At 40.3% G+C, this 19,046-nt stretch overlaps 1 protein-coding gene across 6 annotated transcripts in view; it reads right to left on the minus strand.

The window, feature by feature from the left end:
* Positions 1-19,046, minus strand: part of MTAP (methylthioadenosine phosphorylase) — an 83,216-nt gene that overhangs the window by 20,063 nt on the left and 44,107 nt on the right. For 3 of the 6 annotated variants that reach the window (XM_077475162.1, XM_077475163.1, XM_077475160.1), the window contains 2 exons: positions 14,961-15,083; positions 4,341-6,190 (listed from right to left, as the gene is read on the minus strand). In XM_077475162.1, the coding sequence (XP_077331288.1) occupies positions 6,152-6,190; positions 14,961-15,083 (162 nt within the window). In that variant the 3' untranslated portion in view covers positions 4,341-6,151. Of the gene's footprint in view, positions 1-4,340; positions 6,191-14,960; positions 15,084-19,046 lie in introns of those variants that run through there. The other 3 variants (XR_013272167.1, XR_013272166.1, XR_013272165.1) reach the window with 2 other exon arrangements.

Here is a 19,046-nt window from a genome sequence, read left to right on the forward strand (position 1 = left end):
AGGGGTGATACCTCTTCCCTATGTTTTCCAAAAAGCTTAAAAATAAATTTTTTGACTGGAGCTACACTTTAAAAGTGTACCAGTTCAAAATTAAAAACAGATTCTACTTAACAACAAACCTACACACACTTGTTTGCACTGCCTGTATACTGCTGTTCTGAGTATATAGGGCCTGGGGGCCCCACGCCTTTCCTTTTTTTAATTTGGGTACAGGGTTCCCCTTAATAACCATACAAGACCCAAAGGGGCTGGTAATGGGCTGGGGGGGTACCCATGCCATTTTTCTCACTGATTTTCATCCATATTGCCGGGACCAGACATTACATTAAAACCGCAAGCATTTTGTGCAGGGACTGTTCTAAACACGGGAAATACGTGCCACTTCACAGGCATACCATAGACACCCCCCAAGCACGATATTTAAAGCAATATTTCACTTTTTTTTCACTTTAAGTGTCATTAAAATCAGTGCTACCGAAAAAACTGCCATTTTTAAAACTTTTTTTTTGCATTGATACATGTCCCCTGGGGCAGGACCTGGGTCCCCAAACCCTTTTTAGGACAATAACTTGCATATTATCCTTTAAAATTAGCACTTTTGATTTTGAATGTTCGAGTCCCATAGACTTTAACAGGGTTCTAAAATCTGTGCAAATTTTCGGTCCGTTCGCAGGTTCTGGTGCGAACCGAACTGTGGGTGTTCGGCTCATCCCTATTTCCTATGACCTTTACCGAGTTAAAATATATGGACATCGAAAGCGTTCCAAAAATCTATGGATCGGCAGCAAGCCTGTCCAATTCCACGACAGCATCATACAAAATCAGTTCAGTTCCCAGGTAATAAAGATTGAGACAAAGAGGACCCAGAAATGGTAAGCTGGGGTATCTGTGAGGCATTAGAGATATAATGTATCCAAGTGGCCCAGATCCCATTGAATTTCTCATATCTATTATTACATGTCGTCACCCATTCCTCCACTGCCATCATGTTATTGACCAAGTGGATCCAATCAGCTCGGCTAGGAATATGAGCTGTTTTCCAATGGATGGGGATGGACGCCTGGCTGCATTCAGGATGTGAGCCAGGACTGAATTACAGTAGTGACTGAGAGGAATGGATGGCATGTGAAGCAGGAACTCCAAAAGAAGAGTCGCTGAATTCAATATACAGTATTATCTTAATCTGGGCTGTAATATCTTGCCAAAATGGCCAGAGCTTAAGGCATTACCACCAAATATACAGATAAGTGCCCCGAAGCCCACAGCCTCTCCAGCAGGCAGCTGGGGTTGCGAGCAAAATACTAGCCACAGTGGCAGAAACTCTGTACCACTGGGTCCACAGCTTAAAGCTATTCTCCTGCATCTTTGTGTCTAGAGAACTTTTGTGGGTAAGACTATATAGGTGGTCCAATTGGGCCTCTGTGAACGTATTTTGCAAGTCTTTCTCCAATTCCCATATGTAGACTGGCCTGCTCCTGGACTCAGCTGACACCAGCATCGCATAGAGGACCGCAATGGAGTGAGGGACTGGAGCAGCGACTCATACCTCCCTCTTAAGCTGGCCATACACTAGTAGAGTTTAGATTGAGAATGTAATTTTAAGAACATTTGTTCTATTTTCTAATTGTTAGTGGGGTCAAAATCAACGTTCATTTTTGGTTTTTGTTTGAAAAGTCTATTTACGCCAGAAATGTAGAAAGTACTTTGGAAAAAAACTGTCAGGTCATCAAATGCACTTTAGAGAACTTGCATATGAATGGTCATGAGAAAATCTGTTTGAAATTTACTAGTGAGTTTAGTAGGTCATTATATTCCTGCGTAAAAGGCAGAGACCATCACTGCACAGAACAATGTGGCTTCTCCCAGTTCTGCCCCACGTTATCTCTCTTCATTTTATTGACAGCTGTATATAATAAAACAAGTGGCTGATAAGCGATAAGCACAATAGATGGAGGATTAATGTAAACACAAAACCACCCTATTACATGTCCAGTTCCTAGCAACAAATGAAAGTGGTTCCTATATAGAATTTCCTGTTAGGGAATGTTTACGTTACTTCCCTCAAACAGCAGTAGTACCTTCATCACATCCTATACTTAGGAAGGTAAAATGGAGCTCCACCCAAAAGAGCAAGCGCCGCTGGTCTGCCTCCTCCTCCCCTTCACTGCCACATTTGTCACCTTTTGAGGGGGAAGGGGGAGTGGGTACCTGGTTCTCACAGGTACCTTCTCCCACTTCTGGCTCAGTTCGCCATGGCAAACTGAGCTGGAAGTTCAGCCCCCCCCCCCCCTACCCCGCAACTAGCCCATTCACACAGAGCTTTGTGTATGCACAGTAGGCAGCCAATTATGACTGCCAGTTTCCTTTAGTCAAGATGGTGGCGTCAGCACCAGATAACCGACTGATAAATCGGCTCAGGTAAGGACACTGCTGTGTTCCTGGACAGGTAAGTGCCCTAAAATTATTTGTATCAGTATTATCAGTATTAGTAGCTGCTGACTTAATTTTTTTCTGAAGGAGCTTGGAGATCCTCTTTAATATAAAAGACCCTGCAAGATGAATAGCAGAAATGGTGGATTAAGCAAAAAATATCACATTTTGCAATGCAGCAGTGTAAAAAGGGCCTGAATGTCTAATTTGCAAAGTATCCTAATGTCTATAGAGTTCTAATAGAATAACAGGAAACCATTTGCAAATAGTTGTTTTATTTCAGAAAAAAATATAAAAATGCTCATATCTTTATAATCTTTTACAGAACATAATGAAGGAATATTATGATAACATTAATAAGTAATTACGTTTGCTGACTTCCTAAATGTTGGTAAATATTGAATATTTTGTCCATCAAAACAATTCTTTATTGGCAAGGCCATTCAGTTGCTAAAAAATTGAGTAAAGAAACATAACATATGTTTATATTATGGGTACTGTTGCTCAGCAGATAAAAGAATACAAAGTCTGAAAAAGAATTCAGGTTGTTTCAGTTTCCAAAGTCTTGAGGTAGAACTGCACGATTCTGGCCAAAATGAGAATCACAATTTTTTTGCTTAGAATAAAGATCACGATTCTCGTAGCGCATCATCATCTTTCACATTATACAAAAAATTGGGCTAATTTTACGTTTTTCTTTTCTTTTTATTAATTAACCACTTGCCGACCACCGCACGACGATGTACGTCCATTTTTTGAAGAGGGATATCTCGGTAACGGCAGCCGCTGCTGCCACAACCGAGATATCATCTCTTCAGGCGGCGGTCGGCTGTACGATAACGGTGGTCTCCGCGGCGAATTCGCCACGAGATCACCGCTATCGGTGGCGGGAGAGGTGCCACCCCCCCTCCCGCCGCCCTCCCGCACCTTCCGCCGCTTACCGGAGCCGTCGGTAGCGGCGGAGGCGATCGGGTCCTTCCGTCTGCTGGGCATAGAGACAAGTGAGGCTAAGATGGCCCCCACTCGTCTCTATACCATAGGAGGGCGGAAGCGACGTCAAAACGTCACTTCCGCCCATACCTCTTAAAGGTATTTTTTTTTTTAAATGTCAGATTTTCTTTGTTTTTGTTTTTTTTTGTTGCACTTTAGCCCAAATATGAGATCTGAGGACCTTTTGACCCCAGATCTCATATTTAAGAGGACCTGTCATGCTTTTTTCTATTACAAGGGATGTTTACATTCCTTGTAATAGGAATAAAAGTGATCCATTTTTTTATTTTTATTTTTAAAGTGTAAAAATAAATAAAATAAATTAAAATAAATAAGAAAATTTTTTTTTTTTTTAAAAACACCCCGTTACGACGAGCTTGCGCACAGAAGCGGGCGCATACGTGAGTAGCGCCCGCATATGAAAACGGTGGTCAAACCACATATGTGAGGTATCGCCGCGATCGGTAGAGCGAGAGCAATAATTCTAGCCCTAGACCTCCTCTGTAACGCAAAAAATGCAACCTGTAGAATTTTTTAAATGTCGCTTATGGAGATTTTTGAGGCTAAAAGTTTGACGCCATTCCACGAGCGGGCGCAATTTTGAAGCGTGACATGTTGGGTATCAATTTACTCGGCATACCATTATCTTTCACAGTATAAAAAAAAAATTGGGCTAATTTTACTGTTGTCTTATTTTTTTATTCAAAAAAGAGAATTTTTTCCAAAAAAAGTGCGCTTCTAAGACCGCTGCGCAAATACGGTGTGAAAAAAAGTATTTCAATGACCGCCATTTTATTCTCTAGGGTGTTAGAAAAAAAACAATATAAAATGTTTGGGGGTTCTAAGTAATTTTCTAGCAAAAAAAACTGTTTTAAACATGGAAACACCAAGTCCGAAAAAGAGGCCTGGTCCTTAAGTGGTTAAAGTGTATTTTCTTCCAAACAAACTGCGCAAATACAATGTGACAAAATATTGTCTCTGCTAAAAAAAAAATATATAATGCTTGGGTAAGTAATTTTCTAGCAAAAAATAATGATTTTAACGTAAAACCAACAAGTGTCAGAAAAAGGTTTAGTCTTATCTAATTGGTTAAACTTCCATCATTTACAGACTGAGGTTGATTCCTTTGATCTAAAGAACAAAACGTTACAATGTTTATAGTTAGCTCCGGGCTGAGGAATGTTGTGATACTTGGCAGACTGCCTGTTTTTTGGCGTTTTTTTTCGACAGCTGTCGGCTTGAGCAGAGAATTCTCTGCAAAGAAAAATCAGGAAAATGCTTTGTTAAGATTGCGAGGGGGAAAACATTGCGACCTCCATTCTTAACGATTAAATCGCGCAACTCTATCTTGAGGTAGTTAAAAGAATAACCAATAGCAATAGCAAGTACGATTTACTGAAGAGAGAAGCAATAGTACGCAATTCTATGCAAGATATACTGAAGAGAGAAGCAATATGGATATTTAGGACATAGGTGCTTCTAGGACATAATAAAGTGTAAAATGTATATTTTTTTTATAAATTGTGATGTTATATGCAGCCACAGAATTGTAATTAAGAAGGAATATAAAACAAACAAAAAAAAGGTAAATAAAATTGGTTATATGAGTGATCATTTGTAGACATCTACAGTTTGATTGACATTTCCTTTGGTATAGTATAGCCCAGAAGAGAGGCATGTCTTACTATCCAACAAAAAAGATGTGAAAATAAAAGTCAGTACGTTTTAGCAGATGAGTGCAATCTTGTATTTGTTTCCTCTTTGTATTTGTTTCTTCTTTGAGCCCATAAGAAAGCTTCTAGAACTTGCATGTTTATCTAGGCACCAAGCTGCATGGACGTGGGTGAAGCCAAAAGACAGAGTATAGTTTGAACTGCTTAATGTCAAAACTTGCAATCTTTAATTGCCTTCAAGAAAAACTGCTATAGGAACCTGTCACATGAATACTGCAAGAGGCAAACAGATCTTGCTCTACCCAATTATGCTGGTTCAGTGACTCAAAGCATTAAAGTAGAAGTTCACCCACAATCGAACTAATTCTAAACTTACTTTCAGCCACATTCTAAAACTGATCTATCCCTGTAAAGAAGAAATAGCTATACATGCCCGTTCTGCAGCCGATTCAGTCCGGTCCCATGCTGAGCTGTCAGCAGCGGTTTCAGTGTGTAGAGGTGAAAGACGGCAACAGAAGCCCCATAGTAAGTCTATAGGTGACGTAATTTCCCAGGCATTGTTGGTTCTCTCCTGCACACAGCATCTGCCGCTGGAGACCATAGAGATAGACCAGACTGATTCAGCTTCAGAAAAGGAATGTAAAGGGATAGATAGATTTGTTTTAGAATGTGGCTGCGAGTATGCCTTGAGTTAGTTTTTGGTGAACTTCTACTGGAAACTCAAAAGTGCATGGCTACCAGGCAAATCGCATATTCAGAAAGAGGTCAGAAACAGAATCCAGCGTGTTTCATCTTGTGACAGGCCTACTTTAATTCTACTGCACTACGGAATATACCATTACTGACATTTCAGGTTTTTTTGGCGTTACATGCTTTATTTTCACATACAAGAAAACTTTATTGACAGTATTGTAAACCCACTTTATCCATTACCTATGCATGCTGTTGACAAAAATTGTAAAAAAAAAGCTTTATAGGCTTATGTAGAATACCATGAATTTATTAGTCTTCTAAAGTTGGTGCCCTGATGAGAAGTCTCTTTCAGCTTCTGTAAGCCATCAGTGTTTCGGCAGCATGACTGACATTTCAACGGTGCTCTAGAAACACAAAGCAAAAGCTGTCAAACTGCAAATCATATTTGTCAACTATTATGGTTCATTTATTAGAAATAATATTAATACATTTGTATCCTTTAAATTGTTCACCTGAAACAGCTCAGTTTCTGCTGTGCTGGTAGAAGTGACATATCGCCAAATGTGTACAAAATTAGCAGATCAATCTTATAGCCGGACATTTGCAAGTTACTACAGTGGTGTGCACTGTGTAAATTCAAAAGATAGCTAATGAACTGACTCCAACCCATTGCACAGAGCAGTTAAAGTATGACATGTTTGTTATTTAAAAAATAATAATAATAAAAACCATGCTTTTGCAATCACTTTCATTTCTATATTTCTTGTCAAAGGAGTATAATATATCCAATGATCTGCAGCTATTGCTAGCTAATGTAATCCATGTAATTGAAATTGCTAACTTATAATGTTAAAAGCCCTAAATCTCTCAGCAATAGATGCTTAGCCTTGAAAGATTTTAAGGCTTCCTATGCTTATCAGATCTTTGTATAAGAAATGCATTTTCAAAAATACAGTTCCCACAATCCTGGTTCTGGTTCTAAAATATTTCCCCATTCTTTTTTCTTTTCTATTCCCCCACAAGTGAAGCGGGTGTGGCAATTTTAATTAGAAAAATTCTCGCCCTTTAAAGGTTTCATCCTCTATTCTTGACCAACAGAACAGACTTATTCTATTTGTTAGCAGACTTTTCTGAAACAGGTTCTAGATGAACTGCAAAACTTTAATCTGGTCTATGTCCTCTAATTTGGATAGATGCCCCCAAACTAGAAACCTCCCTCTAGAAACCAGACTAGGGTCTCCACTGAATTTCAGAAGTTGGTTCGAGAGAAGTGAATTTTTAATGCATAGAAAATTAAACATCCCCTTCACAATCAATACATATTCTATTCACCTGTCCAGAAGATATTTTCTAGGCTACATCGTTTTCTTATCTCAGCCCTTACATGTGTGGTACAATAGGATATAGATAATGTGGTTTGAATACACTCCTTGTCTTTTGATCTATACCTGACTGATACCCACACTAGAACTTGTCACTGCAGGTTAAACAAAACTACTCTTAAGGCTGGTACACACTATGAGAATATCAGGCAAATTATCATCCGATTTTCCTTGTTGTTTCACAGCAAGTCGGAACCAAGGAACGAAATAATGTACGAAAATTCTCGTACAACAAAGGATTTCTTTTGTTGTTTATTGTTTCTGATCATGCACAGTCTTTAGTTTCTGATATTTCTCGTACAGAAATTGTACAAAAACGGTACACACTGAATGAAAATCATTTGTTCCATTCACGTACAAGTAAACATTTTGGAGTTTGTCCCTTCTGAAATTTTCGTTTGCAAGTCAGATGTTGAAAGTTGTGTACAGACTATATGAAAATGGAATGATCGTGCCTCATACTGAATTTTTTTTTCCAATTTTCTCAGTGTGTACCTCCATTAAAATACCCTGTGGCATAAGATCAGCTGTCCAATGCTCTCGTCAATATTTTTTCAGCCTAACGCAGGCATAGTGGAAAGGATCTCTACTCTACAGGAATCATATTAACACCTTTCTGCCCGGCCATCATTCTGCGTGAATGTCATATGACGTCCTCTCAGAAAGTGCCGCTCGTGGGGCTGCACAGTCTGTCACCGTCTGTGTCCACCGGACATAGCCAATGACTGATCAGTGTACCGGCTTGCTGCCGGTACTATGTGAGCGCTGTGACCAATCACAGCAGGTAACATGACAGTTGTAAACAATAGATGGCTTCCTTTCATGCCATCCATTGTGTACAATTGTGTTGCTAGCTGTGATTGGTCAATGTGGTCACATGGTACAGACAGGGTCAATAACAGCCCATCTATACCATGTGATTAGCTTTGACCAATCACAGCTATTTACAACAAAACAAACTGAATGAATCAGTTTCATTCAGTAAAATGATTGCTTATAGCAATGTAATGCACTGCTATAAGCAATAATGTGTAAAAAAAAATCCTGATCACTTCCCCAGAGTAGTACAATGTTGCTATTGTAATATTATTTGCTCTGGTCACTGTGTTGAAAAAAAATTGTAATAAAAAATACTGTCACCATTCAGTGTCCCTGATCACTGCCACACCAGTTATATAATGACAATCTACTGCACTGGTGATTTATTTATTTATTAATTTTCCAAAAACCTATGACAAAAACTTAAAAAAACCCACCATGCCTCTTACTAAATACCGCGGACTGTCTACTTTCAAAAAAACAGGTCACTTGGGTGGTATTTGTACTGTTCTAGCATTTTATGACTTCAAGAAATTAGATAGTTTGTCAGTACATCAGGATTGATCAATTTTCACATATAGACCCTAGTTTGGGCACGCTATAACTTTCCTACAGACTAACATACACTGATTTGGGTTATTTTCACCAAAGATATGTAGCATGATACATGTTGGCCTAAATTAATGAAGAACATTTATTTGCAAAATTTTTACAACAGAAATAAAGAAAAACGCTTTTTTTCCCCCAAAATGTTCAGTCTTTTTTTGTTTCTTTAGCCAAATATTAAAAACCCAGTGGTGAATAAATACCACCAAAAGAAAGCTAGTTGTGTAAACAAAATGATAAAAATTTAGCTTGGCTAGTGTCACGTGGCCGTGCAATTGTCAAATTGCCACGGGGCTCCAAGCTGAAAACTTACCTGGGAAGGAAGGGGGTAAAAGTGCCCCAGTATGGAAGTGGTTAAGCATATATGAGGGGTCTGTGCAATTCTGCAGAGAAGCGTTTGAAATGGAATGATAAAATTCTTAAAGCCACTGTTTCACAACAAAAGCTGCTGAACTCTCCCATTTGTGTTTGTTCTGTACTGTCCTGTGCTTTTTGCCAAGAGGAATGGGCAGCTTTACCATCTGAGAAGATAAAGAGCCTCATCCACAAATACCACAAATGACTTCAAGCTGTTATTGATGTTAAAGGAGGCAATATATGGTATTAAGAACGGGGGTATGTAATCTTTTGATCAGGGTCATTTGGGTAGTTTCTGTTGTGATGACAATTTAAAAAGAGTAAACACAGTTGATTGATGATAAATGGCTTCAGCCAAACACCAACTATAAGTGAAAGAAATGTTTTTGTGTTATCATTCATATTCTCTGAAAAATGGCCAAGAAATCAAATTCTGCTAGGGTTTGTAAACCTATGAGCACAACTGTATGTGTGACTTCTAGTCGGGCCGATTTCAAAGTAGTCCCTGCACTACTTTGGTCCGACTTTCATTTTTAAGCAAACACCACAAACGTAACCCTTCTTTCGGCTCTGAAGAAAGATTGGAAGCGACGTGCACAGCCTTAAACCTGGCTCTCACTGCCATAGCCAGTTTTACCACCAAAAAGAAAAGATGGGCTCTCTGCTAGCGAATAGGCTAACACCTAAAATAAGGTCTCATACCTTACCTAAAATAAAATTGCACAATGGCTACCTATCACAAAACCAGAGGTGGAAGATGGGGGTTGTAGAGGGTTACAGTTGTAGTTGGGGGTGCAGACGTGAAATGTGGAGGGGGGGGAGATGTGGAAGGGAGTGCAGAGGTGATTGTGAACAGGTAGTGTAAGCTGTGGATGGGGGTGTGCAGAGGTGACATGTTGACAGAGGTTTTTTGGATGGGGGAGGGGACTGCGCATGCTAATGCAAATTGTGAAATGCAGGGCAGAGAGGGTGAGCTGGCTGTGGATGGAGGGAGGGGTGAAGTATGGGGGGGGGGGGGGGGGGATTGAACTGTGGACGAGAGAAGAGAAGGTAAACTGTGTGTGGGGGGGGGGGGGGGAGTGTGGACAAGGGTAGAGAAGGTAACCTGTGGGGGGGGGGGTGAGTTGAACTGTGGACGAGAGAATAACCACGGGGGGGGGGGGGGGGGGGGGGCGAGGAGGTGAACTGTGGACAAGAGTAGAGAGGGTAACCGGTGGGGGGGGGAGCTGTGAACGAGGGAAGAGAAGGTAACCTGTGCTGGGAGGGGGGGGGGGGGGTGAGCTGTGGAGAGGAGGGGTGGAGAGGTGGACTGTGGACGTGAGAAGAGAAGGTAACCTGTAGGAGGGGTGAGCTGTGAGGGGGGAGGGGGTGAACTGTGGATGGGAGAAGAGAAAGTAACCTGTGGGGGAGAAGGTGAGCTGTGCAGGGAGGGGGTGAACAGGTGAGAGAAGAGAAGGTAACTTTTGCATGAAGGCAAAGGTAACCTGTGTGTGTGTGTGTGTGTGTGTGTGTGTGTGTGTGTGTGTGTGTGTGTGTGTGTGTGTGTGTGTGTGTGTGAGCGTGTGTTTGTGGGGGGTGGACGAGAGAAGAGAAGGTGGCCTGTGGATAGGGAGTTGAGCTGTGGACAGGGGAGGGAGAAGGTAAAGAACACTTTACTTCTCTTTACTGAGGAATGGCGGTATTGGGGGCGGGGAGTTGACTGAGGAGGCTGGGTTCCTGCACCTATTCTCTGAGAAAAAAAGCTGTGTGTGTGTGTGTGTGTATATATATATATATATATATATCATACACACAGCCTTAAAAAAAAAAAAAAAGTATTCATACCCCTTGAAATCTTCCACATTTGTCATGTTACAACCAAAAAAAAAAATGTATTTTATTGGGATTTTATGTGGTAGACCAACACAAAGTGGCACATAATTGTGAAGTGGACAGAAAATGATAAATTGTTATAAAAAAAAAAAAAAATTATATATATATATATATATATATATATATATATATATATATATATATATATATATATATATATATATATATATATATATATATATATATGAAAAGTGTGGGATGCATTTGTATTCCGCCCCCGAGTCAATACTTTGTAGAACCACATATCGCTGCAATTATAGCTGCAAGTCTTTTGGGTAGGTCTCTACCAGCTTTGCACATCTAAAGAGTGATATTTTTGACCATTCTTCTTGGCAAAATAGCTTAAGCTCTGTCAGAGTGTCTGTGAACAGCAATTTTCAAATCTTGCCAGAGACTCTCAACTGGATTTAGGTCTGGACTTGACTGGGGCATTCTAATATATGAATACACTTTGATATAAACCATTCCATTGTAGCTCTGGGTGTATGTTTAGGGTCATTGTCCTGCTGGAAGGTGAACATCTACCCCAGTCTCAAGTCTTTTGCAGAATCTAACAGGTTTTCTTCTAAGGCCGCGTACACACGGGCGGATTGTCTGGCCAACTTAGTCCGCTGAAACGTGTTTCAGCGGACAATCCGCTCGTGTGTGGGCTTCAGCTGACTTTTTCAGCGGACAGTCTGGCGGACTAAGTCTTTCGGAATTTCCGTAATACAGTCCGTCCAAACTTGGTTTCAGCGGACAGTCCACTCGTGAGTAGGCAAGTTGGACGGACTAAGTATGGCGCATGCTCAGAAAGGATTTACACGGCCGAAGGTTGCATTGCAGTGTATTGGACGTCTAATTTCTAGTCCCGTCGTACGTGCCGTACACGTCATCGCGCAAGCTTTCAGCGGACTGTCTGTTCATCGTGTGTGGTCAAGTCCGTTCATTCAAAAGTAGGACGGACTGTCTGTCGGATTGTCTGACGAACTTAGTTGGCCAGACAATCCGCCCGTGTGTACGCGGCCTAAGAAGGTCCTGTATTTGGCTAAATCCGCCTTCTCATCAACGCTGACCAGCTTCCCTGTTACTGCTGAAGAAAGTATCCCCACAACATAATGCTGTCACCACCATGTTACAAGGTGAGGATGGTGTGTTCAGGGTGATGTGCAGTGTTAGTTTTCCGCCACACATGACGTTTTGCTTTTAGGCCAAAAAGTAAAATTTTGGTCTTATCTGACCAGAGCACCTTCTTCCACATGTTTGCTGTGTCTCCCACATGGCTTCTTGCAAACTGCAAACAGGACTTCGTATGGCTTTCTTGTAACAATGGCTTTCTTCTTGCCACTCTTCCATAAAGGCCAGATTTGTGGAGTGCACAACTAATAGTTGTCCTGTGGACAGATTCTCCCACCTGAGCTGTGGATCACTGCAGCTCCTCCAGAGTTACAATGGGCCTCTTGGCTGCTTCAATGACTCCTTGCCCAGCCTGTCAGTTTAGGTGTACAGCCATGTCTTGGTAGGTTTGCAGTTCTGCCATACTCTTTCCATTTTCGGATGATTGATTGAGCAGTTCTCTGTGAGATGTTCAAAGCTTGGGATAGGTTATGAAAAAAAAATAAGCCTGCTTTAAACTTCTCCTCAACTTTATCCTTGAACTGCCTAGTGTGTTCCTTGGCCTCCATGATGCTGTTTGGTGACGAAGGTTCTCTAACAAATCTTTGAGGGCTTCACGGAACGGCTGTATTTATACTGAGATTTAAATTACACACTGGTGGACTCTATTTACTAATTAGCTGACTTTTGAAGGCAAGTGGTTCTACTAGATTTTAGCGAGTAAAGGGGGCCAAATACAAATGCATGCCACAATTTTCAGATATTTGTAAAAAATGTGGAAAACCATTTATAATTTTCTTTCCACTTCATAATTATGTGACACTTTGTGTTGGTCTATCACATAAAATACATTTACGTTTTTGGTTGTAACATGACAAAATGTGGAAAATGTCAAGGCACTGTGTGTGTGCATATACACACACATACACATATTATATTAGTGAGAACTAGGTACCACTTCATCATAAAGTAAATCAGTCAAATTTTCATCTCACATTCCTCTCAAAAGACAATTTATCATGGAGCCAGGAGTTATTAGACAGACAAAATCCATAAGGGACTTAACACATTAAAGCTGTTTTGACAGGTACCCTATCCCCACTTCTGTTGGACCTTGCCACGACCAGGTACGTCAGAGGTTTGGCCCCCCTCCTCCTCCCACTGCCAGGCCAGTAAGAAAACACAGCGTGATCCATGCATGCACAGTAGGGACCTGGCTGTGAGGCTGCAAGGCTTCACTGCTGGGTTCCATTACCAGCAATGGTGGCGGCAACACCCAAAAGCTGATGGAAACATCGGCTGGGGTGCAGACATCGCTGGATTCCAGGACAGGTAAGTGTCCTAATATTAAACAGTATATGTAGCTGCTGACTTTTAATTTTTTTGGGGGGGTGGGGTGCGGAACTCCACTTTAAGGCGAAACATTCCCTGGTGACATCATCACACTATACCATAGCTGGTCCGCGCAAATTGTTGAAAGTGAGAGAGATGTCAAGCTAGCTAGTTTGGGATGTGTTGTAGGCGATGGGCGGATTCCTTACACTCAGGATTTTATCACAAGCTCTTTAAAATTTTATTTCATGTAAGTGGTTTTAATTCTTATAATTTTAATATAGTATGAAGAGAAAACACTATGTAATATCTTTCTGGTTCTTTACGGAGGACATTATATATGAATAGGTGGGGTCTGGATACATTATACTTGGAGCTGATACCATACCTGAAGAGATACTAATGTGCGGGGGACCGCCTATAATTTAGAGGAGAATACATTCACGTACACTGGTGATAAAATAACTACAATTATGGGTGCATGGAGGAGTGATTAGTTCACGGAATTAAGCTTTTTGTTTGTGGAGTTAAATGGAAGTGTTTGTTTTAAATCACAGAAGATTTTAGATGATTTTTTTTTATACAATTGCACTTTTCATAGGAATTTAACTTCCGCTGGACTATTTTTATAATTTTTTATGTTTTTTTTTTAGGCACTTAGATAACGTAAAACTGGTGGTCCATATTTGTATATATTTATCCATGTTAAATAGCAATGATTTGTTAAGATATATTTATTGATAAAGAAAGAAGGCATCCTGTACTGCATTAAAAAGCAACAATCAGGTGTAAACGTGACCATGTGCAAATGATGAATATGCAGCACAATGATAATAACAACAATCATTCAACAAAAATCAGTCCATATTAAGTGAAAAGTTTATAAGTGAATCAATCCATCCAGAAAGTGCACTGTGCATATTTAAACAGATAAAGGGATCTGTCACCAGCAGCACTCTCACAGACAAGCCTCTTACCAGATTTGCAGGACCATAAGCTATAATGGTCAAACAGGCAAAAGCAGCTGGACAACGAAGGGGGAGAGTGGCCGTCAATGGATTACAGATCCCATAAGGTGACTCAAAATGGTTAGGAAAAGTAAACTGCTATAGTGAAGCCCATCAAAATTCAAAGTGTTTTATTCAAAAGTAACAACAATTACCTCAATACAGATAAGCAGCATGTCTATTGCTGATGATTACAAATGCAGCAGGCTGTCGGCTTGTACAATACCGTTGGGTAGCAGTTAGGTGTGCGTGATGTTGTCACTTATAGACCACTCACTGGGTTTTGTCATCAATGATGTCTTCAGAGGATAGGCTGGCCCATATGCACAGTGAACTTTTTGAATGGATTGATTCACTTATGGACTTTTCACTCATTATGGAAAGATTTTTGTTGGATTGTTATCATCATTGTGCTGTATATTTATCATGTGCACATGGTCATGGTTGCTTTTTAATGCAGTACATGATGCCTTTGTAGGAGGTGTTTTTTGAACTTTAGATGATTTTTTGAGTGCTGCGTATATATTTTTCTTTATTTTATTGGCTGGCATCACAGTTTAATAATCGGCTGCCAATATTTTTCTTTCTTCTTTATGCATTTTATGACTGAGCGCAGATATTTCACAAATTTGATATTTATTGATAAAGCACTGCACTGATTTTGGTTGTTATTACTGTACATAAAGTATTTTGGTAAGCAGTACCTTCATGCCTTGAAGAGTATCACACCAGTCCATGGCTGCAATCTGAGGGATGGCAGTCAGAAGAATACTAGTTGCTTTATTTGCATTTTCTTTTAATGTTTTCAACACTCTATCAACAGACACCTGCAGACAAAAACAAGGCACTATTAATAACAAGATAGTAATATTTATTGTAAATATAATCAAATATGGGAAAACGAAAAAAAAAAGAAAAAAAAGCAAATCTGCCAAAACATGGATATTGTTCTAGTGGTTTTTAAGAGTCTCAAAGCCAGGCTAACCTCATAGAGCTTATGGTATATGGAAAAAATAAATAGATAAAAGTAAAAATCATCTTTTACTGCACAAATTGTTGGCCCTCAAAGGTTATCCAGTGTAATAAAAGCCATACAGCAGCTTTACTGTAATAAAAGCCATACAGCATCTTTACTTCAACATCAGTCAATAATTCAAATTTCCTATTCATAAATAAATCCTTTAGTCAATTTGTCACCCTCTATTAAAATACTGAGATACTATAGTTGCATCTACATTTTTCATGTGTTACAGATAATAAGGTAAAATGTTTAAAAATAGAAATACTTCTACACCATGTGAATCAAATATACAAAAGTCCAAAATCCAAAAGTGAAAGTATAAAATACAAAGTTTGTCCGCAAATACAAAATAAAACATACCGAGACCCAAAACCAATTTTTTGTATATGTGATGCCATAATCTTCCTGTATTCATAGGATACCACATGCACCTTCGCCTTCACACTTCATGCAAAATAACTTCTCACCAGAATGTAAGACCCCACTCAGATAAAGAGGTCAAATAGTTACATAGTAGGTGAGGTTGAAAAAAGACACAGGTCCTTCAAGTCCAGCCTATGTGTGTGATTATATGTCCGTATTACATTGCATATCCCTGTATGTTGCGGTTGATTTTGAAACTATTGATGCTCCCCGCTGAGACCACCGCCTGTGGAAGGGAATTCCACATCCTTGCCACTCAAATCACTTAGGCACTTTGCATTTCTCGAAACTGAAAGCCTCCAATCTCCTCCTTCTATAATTATTCAGGGCAAATATATCTCAAACCGTGGAGAAAGGAGAAAAATAAAGCCAAACCCATTAAAACTACTCACATTTAAAAGGTTAAATAAATTCACATAGGAATAGTGCCGTACCACCCAGCTTACTGCTGTCAGTTCCTTACTCCTATAGTGAAATGGCAGAAGTTAGTGGGTGAAGCCAAACCCACTGACATGTTTCATCACCGGGAAGGACTTCATCATGCCTTTAATGGATACCGCTTAGATTTGGCTTTTTCTTTTCTGCTTTTTTTAGCCATTTGAACTCTTCGAGTGAGGTCTTAAATTCTGGTGAGCAGTTGCTTTGCATGGAGTGTGGAGGTGAAGGTACACGTGGTATATGATTACAGGAAGATTTTGGCATGGGGATCATATATATAAAAAATTGGTTTTCGATCCCACTATATTTTATTTTGTATTCACAGACACACTTTGTAATTTGTAATTTCACTATTGAGTTTATGGACTGCTACACACAGTGTAGAAGTATTTGTATTTTAGTTTATGTGGAGCACTGCATGTTTTAAATATTTCTATGTATATGTGAGCGATACATATATTCGTGTCAGCTGCTTGTGTGTTTTATTTTATAATGTAATGTTCAGAAGGAATGCCCAAACCATGGTATTATTAAAGGGGACAACAATCAAGAACGTTAGGGCTCATCCACACATGCGTCAATACTTTGTGTTTATGTGGCATTTACAGATAAAATAATATTACCACAATTAAACATACCATATAAATAGATTGTACATTATCAGTTTAATCAAGTAATTGTTCCATATAATATTTCAATAACCAAATTTATTAAAAGGGGATGCATCCTAAAAACGCGTTTTGTGAATGTTTTTTTCACTTCCTGTGGAAATGCTCTCTTCTGCAATAGAGACGTGTAGCTAGTAAGATGTGTTTCCTGTAGGCAGACCACACAGGATCTGTATTGTGCTAGTGTACTAAAAATAGTTTTGTTTCTTTATAGGATCTGTGACCCCTCTTATGTTCCACAGAGTCAAAATAAAATCAGCAGCCATCTGATCCAAGTCAGTGCAGAAAATTAACAAGCAAGCCTAAACTGGGTGAACTTAGCAGTGGGTAGGCCACACATCCCCATTCCTTGTAAAGCTAATTGAGCCAAAAGGGAGCAGCAATCAGGTAGTCCAGACGGTTCTGCAGTATCCAGGGGTGCAAGTCCAGGTGCACAGAATAGAGGAAACTCAGAATGGGAGTAAGAAGACAAATCTGTAGTACAAAAAAAATAAAAATAAAAACTGTCAACCAAAATAAAAGTCTCGGAATCATCCAAACACTAATAGTTCCGCAGGAGTCCCAGGTTGCAAAATAAAATAATGGCATAGCACTTGTTCAAGCACCCAGGGTGGCCAGTCAGTTGGTATCTGATCAGGTGGTATTGAATATGAGAGCATAAAGGATCATGTAGACTCTGCAATTAGCAGATATTTTTGGAGGCTTCCCATAACAGCCAAGAGAAAATAAGAAAGAATGTCAGGGCATGGCCCTCTCATGTAGCGTTGTTGTCCTGAGGAGAAGACAGGGGCTGTTCATTTCTGTCCAGCCAGGAAGCAGCCGCTTTGGTAGTATTAATGAAGAGAGTTTCTCCATAAGCGACAATCTATCATTTCAATGGATATACAGTAGCTTGGGGTATTGGATTTGCAGGTGCGGAGTCACCCCTTAATATCCACACATTGAGCCTTCTGATTTTGCATTTCAATGGAAAAGTCAGGGAAGAAGATCTTTGACCCATTAAACTCAAAGCTACCTTTCATACAGGCCAAGGTCAGGACAGCTTCCCAGTCTTTGTAGTGTAGTAGTTTTAGTATGAAATGCCTGGGGGAGTTGCCAGGAGGGAGGGGTCTAGCTGGTATTCTGTGCGCCAGCTCCATGGCAAAGAATGATGTAAACCTAGTGCGATCAGAGATATGTAGGAGCCAGTTTTCTATGAACTTCATAGGATTTTTTTCTCTTCTTGCATTCAGGCAATCCCCGGATCCTTATGCTATCTTGCACAGTCTGTTTTAAATTTCGCCAATACGATTGTTGTTATGCACAATTTCAAAGCCACTTGGCACCAACATGGCTTTCAAACGCCACCATGCGTTTCCGCACTTTCTACAAATTATGTCGAAGTGACCTCCTCTTTCACAGTTGCTGAAATTGTAAAGTAAGGGTGGTCAAAGTAGTGTTACAGTTTGGACTGCATTAAATATGGTACATGCTTCAAAGTGGGCTCTGCTCCTGGAGTGCTGAGCTCCTGTGGGATAAATGCAGCCTAGTCTCCTTCCTCCTCCCCAGCTACCAGCTCCCACTCCCCAGGTTTCCCGTTTACCTCAGGTGGTGCTGCAGTTAGGGCAGGCTGTAGAGGCTTGATTCCCTCAGTGTCTGGCAGCGCGATAGAAGGCTGTGGGGAAGGTTCCCTTGCCAGTGTACAGGTGAAATGCTCCAATTTGACAGCAGCCTCTCTCCACTTTTCTTTGTTGGAGCACAGGGGGAGCGAGCCGGCACCATCTTGGGGAGGCCACTCGTTCCTCTTTGTCATGACTTGGGTGCGCAGGTATCTCACTGGATGGAGTGGAGTTGACAGTGGGCAAAATTGTGCAAATGGGAAGCCTCCATAGCCAATGATAAGCCGAGGTATGACTGGAGCTGGACAGTCAGTTTCTTCTTATATGCAGATCCAAGCCCCAGCAAGAACATTTAATGGAAAAAGTCTTTCAGAGAGCTGGTTCTTAGAATCGCCAAGAGTCACACAAGTGAATGGATTTAATGCAGATACATATAAGCAGTAAAGGTTTAAAGGCTGAAGTTTTTTTACCTCAATGCATTCTATGCATTAACCACTTCCCGCCCGTCAATAGCATATTGACGTCCGGGAAGTGGTTCTGTTATCTTGACTGGGCGTCATATGACGTCCAGCAGGATAACATGCCGGCGCGCACTGCCAGAGCGCCGCATCTCAGAGCATGATAAGAAGCCTCTGTCAGAGG

The sequence above is a fragment of the Lithobates pipiens genome, unplaced genomic scaffold, assembly GCF_037356315.1.
Source record: "Lithobates pipiens isolate NorthernLeopardFrog02 unplaced genomic scaffold, aLitPip1_a1.2 Scaffold_13, whole genome shotgun sequence".
Classification (NCBI taxonomy): domain Eukaryota; kingdom Metazoa; phylum Chordata; class Amphibia; order Anura; family Ranidae; genus Lithobates; species Lithobates pipiens.